This window comes from Pseudopipra pipra, unplaced genomic scaffold, assembly GCF_036250125.1.
Source record: "Pseudopipra pipra isolate bDixPip1 unplaced genomic scaffold, bDixPip1.hap1 HAP1_SCAFFOLD_691, whole genome shotgun sequence".
Classification (NCBI taxonomy): domain Eukaryota; kingdom Metazoa; phylum Chordata; class Aves; order Passeriformes; family Pipridae; genus Pseudopipra; species Pseudopipra pipra.
The window spans coordinates 1-12615 of record NW_026991185.1 but is presented as its reverse complement, the minus strand read 5'-3'; the positions used below and the strand labels follow the sequence as shown (position 1 = coordinate 12615).

The 12615-nt window shown below is 36.9% G+C and overlaps 1 protein-coding gene and 1 long non-coding RNA gene across 2 annotated transcripts; both read left to right on the top strand.

Moving 5' to 3' along the window:
• Positions 1-375: 375 nt before the first annotated feature.
• Positions 376-6618, top strand: LOC135408863 (collagen alpha-1(XI) chain-like; the record flags this gene model as incomplete). The annotated part of the gene is made up of 8 exons (XM_064643815.1): positions 376-483; positions 1079-1132; positions 1222-1257; positions 1361-1414; positions 2221-2470; positions 4537-4649; positions 5462-5530; positions 6197-6618. Coding segments are annotated over 8 exons (1005 nt in total), but the record flags the coding sequence as incomplete, so codon positions are not given.
• A 436-nt stretch (positions 6619-7054) lies between these two features.
• LOC135408864 (uncharacterized) lies at positions 7055-9383 on the top strand. Its single transcript, XR_010427892.1, has 2 exons — positions 7055-7211; positions 8752-9383. It is a non-coding gene; the product is annotated as an uncharacterized LOC135408864 (long non-coding RNA).
• The last annotated feature ends 3232 nt before the right edge of the window (positions 9384-12615 follow it).

The window sequence follows — 12615 nt, the reverse complement described above, 5'->3', positions numbered from 1 at the left end:
TTTTATCTCCTTGGATCAGCTGTTTATACAGCTATATCACATGTGGAACAAATGTGCAACTCTATGATATGCTTATAGCATATAAATGTGAAAATTGGTATGAAATTTTTACCCATAGGTACAATTTTTCTGTATCAGTTTCACTAAGGACCATCTTGCACTTGGATCTTTCACTAAATAAGCAGTCACAACTTGCAAATAAAGTTTAAAAGGCCATCTAACAACAACAAATATGCTTTTAGAATAATTCATTTTCAGGTTTATTGTTGTCAAGCAACAGTGATAACATGTGAAAGGTCTAATTTACATGTCTGCAAAACCCATTTATTCTAATGTATATTGAGTTTTAACTATATTTTCTTCAATCTTGTTTAGGGACATCCTGGTTTGATTGGCCTGATTGGACCTCCAGGAGAACAGGGTGAAAAGGGTGATAGGGGTCTTCCTGGCCCACAGGGATCTCCTGGAGCCAAGGGTGATGCAGTGAGTACAACACATTTGTGTTTCCATTCAAGTTCCATACAAGCAAGGAGCACATATTCCAGGCTTTCTTTTGAAAGACAAAGTTATTATAAACATTTAACACCCAGAGTCTCCTGCCAGCGGTTAAAACTTTCTTAGGCATTGTACAAACACAGTGAAATTAAACAGCTTAAAATGAGATTATAGAATGTTTGAGAAAATGGAAGGAAACACATACACCACATTGTACACACATAACACAACTTAGGGACAAGATAAAACTAGCAGCACCAATCTCATCATGTTTATTAACTGCATGACTCAAAGTAGCTTCCTTTCTCCTTGTTATTAAGACACTGTGTAAAAAGTGAGCTTTCCAAACCAGTTTGAAGAGGAACACAGTTGTGACTGCAGTGTAAGAACAACTACAAGCAACTCAACTGTCAGATAATATTTTAAATTTGCAAACTCTTTTGGCCCCTAGCAAATGGCCTAAATCAAAACTCATCAGAGTTGAACATTTAGTTGGACTACCTTTTTCATAGGTATGCATTTTTAATCCACTGCAGTATGTAGGATACTTTAGTTCTGTGCTTATTCTCTTATTCATTTTTAGGGAATTTCTGGTCCTGCTGGTCCACTTGGACCCCCTGGTCCTCCTGGTTTACCTGTAAGTAATTTCATCCAGTCTTCCTGCTCAAAACACTTCCACATTGTGTGCAATAAACTCCAACTATAGTTCTATGTTCTTGTCCGTAGGGTCCCCAGGGTCCAAAGGGTTCTAAAGGATCCAGCGTGAGTAATTCTCCTATTTTTTGTTCTTTTACTTAAGTTTTGTGTGTTATTTTTAAACATTGTGTAGCATGGCCAACACTGCATTTCTTTCATTGCTTTATAGGGTCCTGCTGGTCAAAAGGGTGACAGTGGGTTACCTGGTCCACCTGGTCCTCCAGTAAGTAAGAATTCTTATCTTGGCATTACATTGACACAATCCCCCTGTTTTGACAAGGGTAAAACCCAGCATTTTTGAACTAAAATAATAATGATTGTTTGAAAATTAATTTTTTGAGAATCATTTTTCACAGATCCCCAGACACAGAAATACATGTCTGCACTGCAAAGTCCATTAGAAATGTGAAACAAACACCTCCCCAAATAAAACACCCAAAAAACCCCTATATGCCCCCTACAAACAAAAAACCCTCATGCAATAATTATTTAAGGTGTATACTGAAGTACAGAAAATAGAAGGATAATAGTTTCCCCTGGTGATATTCTTCTGTTTCCACTATTTTTCATATCATAATAATATAAAATGAAAAGAGTCCAAATCTGAATGAAGTGTTTCAATTTCTTGAAATTAAATATTGCTTCATAGACCTCAAGTGGAATTTTGAAGTTTTAGCACAGGAAACATCCACAGTTTTCACAGACTATGTCTGTGCTCAAGGGAATTGTCAGGGATACAGAGGTAACTGCAAGTCAGTTCTACACACTTATGTGAGGGCAACACACTCTTCCCCAAACAGCAATGTAGTGAGAAGAGTTTAGAGCACAACGAGGGTTTGGCTTCTACAATCTTTTTTTTTTTGCCAGTAAATCAAAACACACAGGTATAAATCTGAAGGAATTAAGCGAAATAAAGAAATAAACACTTTGAAGAAAGCCTATTCAAGGCATCTCCAAGCCACATTCTGTGGTCTTCCTCAGCTGAAGAACAAACAGAAAAGATAATCAGATCTGTTGCTTTCTACTCAGGGCCCTCCGGGTGAGGTAATCCAGCCACTGCCAATCCAGTCACCCAAGAAGACAAGAAGATCTCCTGATTATATGTTATCTGATGCTGGTGACAATATTCTGGATTATTCCGATGGCATGGAAGAGATCTTTGGTTCACTGAATTCGCTGAAGCAAGACATTGAGCACATGAAGTACCCAATGGGCACTCAGAATAACCCTGCCCGAACCTGCAAAGACTTGCAACTCTGTCACCCAGACTTCCCAGATGGTATGTTAATATTGCATGGCAGAGGAGACAAGGCTGAGCTTATGGTCTGCCAAGATACTTTGGCAGAATAATTAATTACTGGGAGACGGGTAATACAGTTGCTCAACAAATACAGTCTTGTTGAATCCATTTTTACAGGTACAAAATTTTAAAAAATGTAAGAGATGTTCTTTTGGTAAAAGCCAAAATTCTTGAAACACATAACCTGATCTGGTTTTAGGGTTAAAACTTTTTAAATAAAAAACAGTTGTTTTTTTGAAAGGTGGGCCTTACATTTCCAGGACAATCCAAGCAGGAGTGTGATGAAAGACTGATGCTGTTTAGCTCAATGGAAAGTAAAATCACAAATGTCAGCATGCTGGGACAGCTAATTGCTTCTTTTAAAATTAATGGTAATTATTTTAGTAGCTGTATACTTTAGCTTAGCATAATAATATAAAACAGCATTGGTATCATAGGAGATTTATTATCAATTATAACTCTCAAAAATTTTACTCTTCTTTTACCTTTAGAAACAATAATTTGTTCTACTGCACCACCACTGTTTGTTCTATATCAGTCAGCAAAGGTTCTTTGATACTGCTTAATACTACCAAGTACTAGCATGATAAAATGCAAAGTAGTATGAACAAGACACAATGTTCTGAAGAACTATCTTGATTTTATTATGCTTTGTTCTTTTTTCTTTTTTTTTTATAACTGAGTTTACCCCTCTGAAAAGGTTTAAATGAAAGCCAGCCTTCACAGAATTTTCATCCTTTCATATATTTTTCAATTGCAATGGATATTTTTCCCAGTTTTTAAATGGAAGGAAAAATGGATTTTGACAGTTTAATAATATTTTATTGCTTTCGTTCAAGATAGATAAGAACAGATGGTTGCCTTGAGGAGTAGTTAAGCAGTGTATGTGCTATATGAAAAGTACATATTTTACAATTCAGTACCCTCCATAATAGGGAATGGTTTTTATAGAACACAATCACCTTCTTCATTTACCAGTATTTGCTTCTTATTTGGAGCCTTCATATAAAAGTAATCTTATTTTGGTTAAAATAAAAGCAAATGTATTCATTAAAATACAAAATTCTCCAGGGACAAGACTTACAGATAGGAAAGACTGTTTTCAATAAATACAGCCTAAATCAACAGAATTTTTAAATCCTATAAATGCTTTGTCTATATTCTATATTCAGAAGACAGAACTGATGAAAGGATTTGTCATTTTTCTTTGAAACCTCCACTATTTGTTTGAAACGGGATTAGACCTGTAGAGTCAGAAAATCAATGGCTGTCCTGCTTAGGAAATATCTGGAGATAAGAACCCACAACACAGAAATCATCATTATAATTAGAATAGTAGATTTTAAAAAGCAGTGACTTTTAATGGACCTTGGATGGACTGCACTCTCTTTCATGCCCAGCCTTCACTAGTTTCACTAGCACTGCATCTTCATAACCCAGGAGTGAAAAGGTCTTTGTGTGAGGTAAATCTCTCTCAGTGGAAGCTTTAGGTACTTGTGCCAGCTACAACCCCACCAAGCCCCAAAAGGTGCACACACCTTTTTATGCAGATAACTATGCAAATGACTCCAGATTTTGCTCCCTGACCTAACCCATAGCTTATTTCTGCCTAAGGCTGCCTCTGCTCTGCTTTGGAGAGTACTCTCATCACATGTACAAATTATCCTTCTAGCTGAAATACTGAAATGGCCAGATTTTTGAGACTTGCAATATATGTTCCACATATACTGTCATTCCTTCTCTAGACCGAGGTGTCTGTCTGCAGTTCCTTTCAAACCTCAGCAGTCTCCTGCAACAGAACCACAGTTTGAAGTCAAACTAGACAAAAACAAGAGAACCCAGATAAAAACAAACTTTGATCCTGGTGTTGTCTTTCATAAGTGACAACAGCAACAGATCATAAGGCAGAAAAGAAAAGGTTGCTTTCTTATTAGGATAAAATAACTTTGCTACACAGTTTGGAGAACCATTAGGTAGCAGTAAAGCCTAGTTCATCCAAATACCAATACCACTGTATAAGGCAAATATTTTGTCATTTGTTTTAGGGGAATATTGGATTGATCCTAACCAGGGCTGTTCTGGAGACTCCTTCAAAGTATACTGCAATTTCACAGCAGGTGGGGAAACTTGCATCTACCCAGATAAGAAATCTGAAGGAGTAAGTACCAATCTGTGCTTTCAGGTGGCTGTTGACAGATCCTACTGTGCTGTCGCAATTTTAAACTAAACAGGATAATTACACTGTCACATTTTCATATATCTGTCTTTCTAATTACATTTTTAAATTTGCATACCTCTGAATGGAGTGGTAAAATGGTACATAGAGTTAACAAATACCATTTTCAGTCTTAGACAGGGAATCTATGCACCTGCTTGCTAACATTTCACTGCCTTTCAGAATGCAACACAGCTGAGCAGCCAGTTACTCAACATAATCTAGCATTTGTCACCTAAAAGCAAAACTCTTACTGTGTTTCTCTTGTGGGTTCATTTATAGCTATTCATTTATACCTATGCAAAGTAGATGTAAAACACTATGTATTAACAGTCCTTACTCATTGTTACAGACTATATCAGAGGGGGCAGAAGCTATAGAGGAAGGCTTTCTAAAAGCTTGCCTAAATGAGAGAGATCTATCAGCAGCAACAGCAGTGAAAACTCTAATTTAGACTCTCTTCACAGCAACAATTCATACCACCAGTTTACCTGAATCTTAACAGATTATAATGGTCTCCCTTAATTAGAACTAACTCTCTTTATAAGCTATCACCTTGAGTTCCTGGCAAAGTCACTAATTTGAAGGCATTCTATACAAGAAAAACATCCTATTTTAGAGCTTTAAAGTGACTGAGATTTCAGAAAGAACCATTGTTTATTATCTGGTGTGAAATTTGTCCCAAGTAATATAAAACCTTCATATCTGTTAATACATGTTTTAAATAATTCTGTCTCTGCTGTTTGATTGCACAGGTTAGAATTTCATCATGGCCAAAGGAGAATCCAGGATCTTGGTTTAGTGAATTCAAGCGAGGCAAACTTGTAAGTTGTCACTGCAACATAACTGTATTCACAAATCAGGTGCACACTATCAGCGATCAGCAGATCCCAAGGAATTTTATAAATATTTAGATAATGAAAAGACCCCCAGCCTTTTTGCCCTAAATATTACAGCAGTTATGTGGCCTCTTACCACTGGGACAACAGAAGCCTTCTTTGTGTTGTCCCACAGTGATCCCAGTGGTCACCTGCACACCTGATGGTGAGGATCTGCCTTCTGGCAGACCACACATCACCACTGAACCTTAGGAAAGCAGCTGGAGCACAGATCCCCCACCCCAATGCAGTAACTGGAAATATATTGAGTATGAAAAGATGAGGCTGCAGGCTGACATGACTTTATGATTAACTAAAAACAGATTCCCAAAGAGATTCTGCTGTTTTACACTATAAGATAGGAGTAATTCTCTGTCTTTCCAAATGGAATGAAGCTAAAATATGTGGTTCCTCGTCCTAAATATACTGCTACATTATGAAAATCTATTTACTGAGTCATAGCTGTATTGACCTTTAAAACTCCATAAAATGTTATATGTTAATTTTTTTTTAAGAACAGCTATGTGGTTCTTTTTTGTCAACAATAATTTTAGTTCGCATTGTAACCAAAAAAAAAAGATAAATATTCATCTAACTTCTTGTATTTTCTAGCTCTCCTATTTGGATGTTGAAGGCAATTCCATTAATATGGTCCAAATGACATTCCTTAAACTACTGAGTGCCTCTGCCAGACAAAATTTCACTTATAACTGTCACCAGTCTGTAGCTTGGCATGACGCCCCATCTGACAGCTATGACAAAGCACTGAGGTTCTTAGGATCGAACGATGAAGAAATGTCTTACGACAACAATCCTTACATCAAAGCTCTTCACGACGGCTGTGCAGTAAGTACAGGCTCAAAGAGCCTTTACAAAACCAACCTGTCATTTAAAGTAGAAATCAGAAAGCTATTTTTCATAGCTTTCTTCTGAGAAAAGCTTTCTAAACACTTTACTTTTCATATACTGACTTTTAGTAGATTTTTAACTACAGTACACTAGTCCCATATTTAATTTTCACATAGGTACCAAAAAGAAATAACCATAAGCCAAGCTACAGAAATGGAACAAACCTGGAATGGCCATCAAGGCATATGCAAACAGAATATTTAGTGAATACAGAAAAACATGTATTAAATAAGCCATATGTATGTACCCAAACATAGAAAATTATTTTAATAGTTTGATATGTGACTTTGTATTTCCTTTCCTCATTTTGTGTATTCAAAGCCAGGTGAAGTTTGTGGATTTTACTTTTCAAAATCCTCCTTTAGCTTTGCTAAAATCCCCAGAGGTGTCCAAACATGCATCAGCTCTCTGATCACTTCTCCATCAGGGCATAACAACTGTTACCACTTTTCAGAAACAGAATGATTTGTACTCAACACTTTGAAACAAAGACATCAAAAGAAAAATAGCTTTCTGATTTCTACTTTAAATGACATTCCTTAAACTACTGAGTGCCTCTGCCAGACAAAATTTCACTTATAACTGTCACCAGTCTGTAGCTTGGCATGACGCCCCATCTGACAGCTATGACAAAGCACTGAGGTTCTTAGGATCGAACGATGAAGAAATGTCTTACGACAACAATCCTTACATCAAAGCTCTTCACGACGGCTGTGCAGTAAGTACAGGCTCAAAGAGCCTTTACAAAACCAACCTGTCATTTAAAGTAGAAATCAGAAAGCTATTTTTCATAGCTTTCTTCTGAGAAAAGCTTTCTAAACACTTTACTTTTCATATACTGACTTTTAGTAGATTTTTAACTACAGTACACTAGTCCCATATTTAATTTTCACATAGGTACCAAAAAGAAATAACCATAAGCCAAGCTACAGAAATGGAACAAACCTGGAATGGCCATCAAGGCATATGCAAACAGAATATTTAGTGAATACAGAAAAACATGTATTAAATAAGCCATATGTATGTACCCAAACATAGAAAATTATTTTAATAGTTTGATATGTGACTTTGTATTTCCTTTCCTCATTTTGTGTATTCAAAGCCAGGTGAAGTTTGTGGATTTTACTTTTCAAAATCCTCCTTTAGCTTTGCTAAAATCCCCAGAGGTGTCCAAACATGCATCAGCTCTCTGATCACTTCTCCATCAGGGCATAACAACTGTTACCACTTTTCAGAAACAGAATGATTTGTACTCAACACTTTGAAACAAAGACATCAAAAGAGCAAGTGACAGTTGAAGCCTCATTAATTATTTTGGGGTTTGATATGGGAGCATTTTGAAGGCAGTTTCTGAGAAGTCAGTGATACAGAATTAGAGACCTGAAAGTGCCACCTGGCTCTCAGACAGAGATGCAGCTCAAGAGGTGCAGAGTCTCTGCTCAGCAGTGAGAGTCTACTACAAAACTGCTTCATGTCAGCCTTTCTATATGCTTTGCATTTTTATTTCACTTTTGTTATCCACAGTGGGTGAATGCAGAGCTCCTGAGAGAGCTGAACGTTGTAACTCTGTAAACTGAGAACCCTCAGATCTGTCAACTTGGATGCTCATCTGAACTCCAGGACTCTGGCACAGCTGAAGGGTCTCAGCAAATACAAGAGACCATGTAAAGGAAGTGCAGTTCTGATAACTAACATGATGACTTGGCTGCATGACATATAGAGGAGCTAGAGAGCTTTCTTTGGGCAGCAAGGATGTGCCTTCAAAGCTGGCTTCTAAGTCCATCAGTTGGCAGTCCTGTTCAAAGAAAAAGAATAGACTACTACTTTCTTTCCTGTCCAAACAGCTGCTGTAATATTTTGTGAGACAGTTACACTCTTTCTCTTTCAGAACTAATTAATGATTTTTTCACAAGGAAGATGTGCGCTGCTATGGGAATATTACTAGTCATTAAATAGTATAGACGTGAACTGAGAATTCTTTAAGAAAGATGAAATGTCTTAGATTATTTTTCATTTATAGGTCTATTTTAGTAAGTCAAAAAACTACGGCCTATTCTCCTTCTAAAATCAAAACATTTTAAAAATTGTAAGACAATTTATAAACATAATAAACTTTAGAGTTTGCAATATCTGCTACCTGACGGGGCAAAAATGTACAAATTCTCCACTTCAGAGATAACCTGTGAAGATCTCCAGCACATGCTCACTGCTCTGATTGATATATAACCATTTGCTTTTTTTTGCTTCTCTTTTAACAGTCAAGAAAGGGCTATGCAAAGACAGTGATTGAAATCAACACGCCCAAAATAGACCAAGTGCCCATAGTTGATGTGATGATCAATGACTTTGGTGATCAGAACCAGAAGTTTGGATTTGAGGTCGGTCCTGTCTGCTTCCTTGGTTAAGCTTAAGACAAAATCAGATCAACAAAAATGTTGCACTTTGGTGCTACCAACCCACTTCATGCCACATGCAAGTTTTGAATAAGGATGGCATAGAAAATGTGTCTTGCTGTGTATGTATGTCTTATCTAGAAAGTAATCATTGCCCTTGTAGGGCCAGAATCACATGACTTAAACTTATTTTGCAAAGATGCTGTGGCACAGACAGACAACATAGGGCTCACTTCAGGAACACCCCCTTTGGATTCCTCTGGTGCTGTAAAAAATGAACGACATGGTGCTCCTTCCATTACAACAAAGAGGTGTTAAGAAAGTGTTTAATAAACTGTAATTATTCTATGTACAGTACTATACTGTTATTTCTCTGTCCATTTCCAAAACTTGCATGTGTCTCTGAATTGCATCTGGCTGTTATTTTACATTTACAAAACTACATGGTCAATACTGTGTATGTATTCTGAAAAAATAAAACTGTAATTGCCGGTGAAGCCAATTCCATTTCTGATTAATAATAAAATCCCTTTGTATATATTGTTGTGAAGAGCTTTGTTATTTGAAGTTGCCAGTAAACTTAAGGTGGCAAAACTGGAAGATCTTGAGCAGCACACTCAAACAACTCTTTTCTGCTGATATCACTCTGTGACAATGAATTTTGATAATGAAAGCACCTTCAAAGGTGCTGTGTTCCATGGTGCTAATACCTCAGACTTCTTATTTTCTTTTCTAATTCCATAATTTCATAAGATAACTGTATATACCTAAAAGAAACAAGTTTATATTTTTGGGTGGGGAAAATATGTAAGAAAAAACCAAACTTCTGTGTAAGAGAACTGTTAAAAAATCTGTGTGAAATAAATTAGTCATATAGGTTTCCTTTGTTGTTTTTTTTTTTTTTTTTTTAATCTCATCTAGATTTGTTTCCATTGTGCTTATTTGGTCTGCATAAATATAAAAACTGAATTCTAAACAGTTATTTATGGAGTTTTGCAGTGTTTACTTAGATGTTTATGTAAGCAATGGATGCTTGCTTCCTGAACTGGATACTAAAAGTTCCACAGAATGGTCCTATACAATATTTGCCCGTCCCATTAATATGAATGATTTTTCTTCCTGTTATTCCACCTGAAGGCCAGGGATGCAATATGTCTAGGTCATGTGATTCTACACAGTTGCTAAGCAACATACGAGGGACTGCTTCCTACAGAGCTGTCTTTGACCCAAACCCTTACGATTCGCTATTCAAAGCTCACCAAAAACACAGGTTGGTTTGGCCTTCCCTCTGAACATTTTATTCAGGTAGTTGGAAGTAGAAATGACATTTTAGCTTTACAACACAAATCCTTTTGTAATTATTTTTCATAATATATGTAAGACTTGAAAAGAAATGTTTGTTTCTATTTCTTATAAATTGTTAAATTAAATAGTACTAGTTTCTGCTGGCTCGTTTCCAACTGGTATTTTCTTATGCACATTTATACATGTAAAAGTGAGATTTCAAAAGTCAACTTCTTGCTGTTCATATTTTCTTTTATTTTTGAACCAAAGTTTGTAACTGTCACCTCAAAGAGGAAAATACAAATTTTATTAATAAAATCAAGTCTTGTCTATCTGGATTGGTCATTCTCTTATTTCAGTGTCCAGAACTCACCCACAGTCATTAGTGTAACTTCATTCTGCTTCCAGACCATCCAGGCTCTAAAAAAAAGTAATCTTACTACATGTCCTGGCAAGCACTGGGCAACAGCACTGCAGGAGAAGTGTCAACAGTGAAGCTGCTGGTCTGGCCATGTCACCCTGCAGCAGGGCTGATAAGTTCACATCTGGCTTGTATGGAGTTGTAGCTCCAGCAGTCCTCATAATACTATCAAACATGAGAGAGGAGCCTGATATTCCATCTCCAGCCACTCTTATACAATGTCTGTCTGCTTCACAGTCTTGTGCTTATCCTTGTAGGACCCCATAAAGTAGGCAAGTGACCCTACTTACTAATGGGAAACAGAAGACAAGAATTAGACCAAGACTTAGAAACTACTGAAACACAAAATTTCCAGCACCTTGCTTTAGATAGTGGAACCAGAACTGGTGATGGGTCCCATCTAGAGTCATGACATATGTCCCCAGGGCCTTCTCCAAAACAGCCTATCTTTTTTTAATCTGCTAACTGTTCTTTATTAACTCTAGTTATGTCTAAGCAAGCTGTGAAAGCAGCTCCGATAATTTTGGCAGAAGAGAAGCTACTTTCTGCTGCTCAAGTGGGCCAGGTTAAGTTAGGGGCTGAGCTGTTCAAGCCTGTCTAAAAAAAACCCCAACACTTCTGGGTGATGTGCTTTAGGGTGATATGGGTAAAAAATAAATATGGCTGTGTTTTTACAGAGTCAGGATTAGTCTGCAGCAGAATGTTGTTTCTAAAAGTGCAATGATGTATTCAAGAAGCCAAATGGAACCAGATTTTTCCAGAATTAGTCAAAGCATCTTGCCAAGGTTTATGTTGGCAACATCCCAAAAGAGGAAATAAACTTGAGTCTTCTACACTTCTCAGGCAAGGACCCATCAGGTTTATTCTTTAACCCTTCTTAAGGCCTTAACCACATACCTTACTATTTATCCTTGTCATGAAAACATCTCACCACTGCCAGTTATTCTCACTCTTCTTTGTCCATTCTCTTTTTCAAAATGCTGTTGTTTTTCCTCTCCAGGTTTCAGATTAAAGGGGGAAAATGTCATTATATATTCTTGCCTTTAAGCAAAAATTATGCTCTCCATTTTTCTCTCAACAGAAGTCTCATCTTAGCAGTGCTTAAAAAACAAAAAGAGCACTCTTTAGAACAAAAAGAAATTTCACATCAAAACTCACACATTAGTCCTCCTATAAAATAAACTTCAGATTCTGTAATTAAATCCTACTAACCATAAAAACATAAAACCTCAGATTCAGATCCTTCATACACTATTATAAAAACAAACTTACAAAAAATTATGCAAACCAAATTCCTCACTCAACCAAACACAAAAGAAAACAAGGATGAATATTTTTCCCATTCTAAATTAAAAACCTGTGCAATCCCAGAAAGGTTGGAACTATTAGATGCCATCTGGATTTTACTTGTAGGAACTGACAAAACAGAACCTGGATGTTCTGTGACCGTGAGGGGTCACCTGACCTAAAGCACACTGGGCAGTTTATCTTGAAAGTTTGCTTCAAGCCCCTCTAACCAGAAAAGCCATCCTGGAGATGGTTTCCCCACTGCAAACACAGATTGTGGTTATGTTGCATGTAAATGGCAAACACAAGCTCACAAATACTGAGGCAATGTTCTGTCCAGAATAACACGGATATACAATAGAGATTTAAGTGACAAGCTCTGACCATAGAGGCATAAACTGCTCTGTGTGTAGGTGTAGTTTCTTCACCTCTCTCTCCTTTCCTCTTTCTAGCCCAGGATAGGGCAATATCAATTCACCATGACTGGCACATCTCTTGGAAAACTTCATAAAATGTAATGAAGATTTTCTTTTCAGTCTAAGCAGGCAGCCATTATGGCTAACATCAACAGTCACCCTGTGACACAAAAAGCTACCATCTGATTCAAAAAATAAGGACAGTTAATCTGCTTAAGATTTTTCCCCTGGGGAACGGCTTTGTTAATTTTAAAATGAAGCTTCACATGCTAATGACTAGAAGGAGAAGCTTTAAAAGCCATGGATTTTCTATTGCAAGCA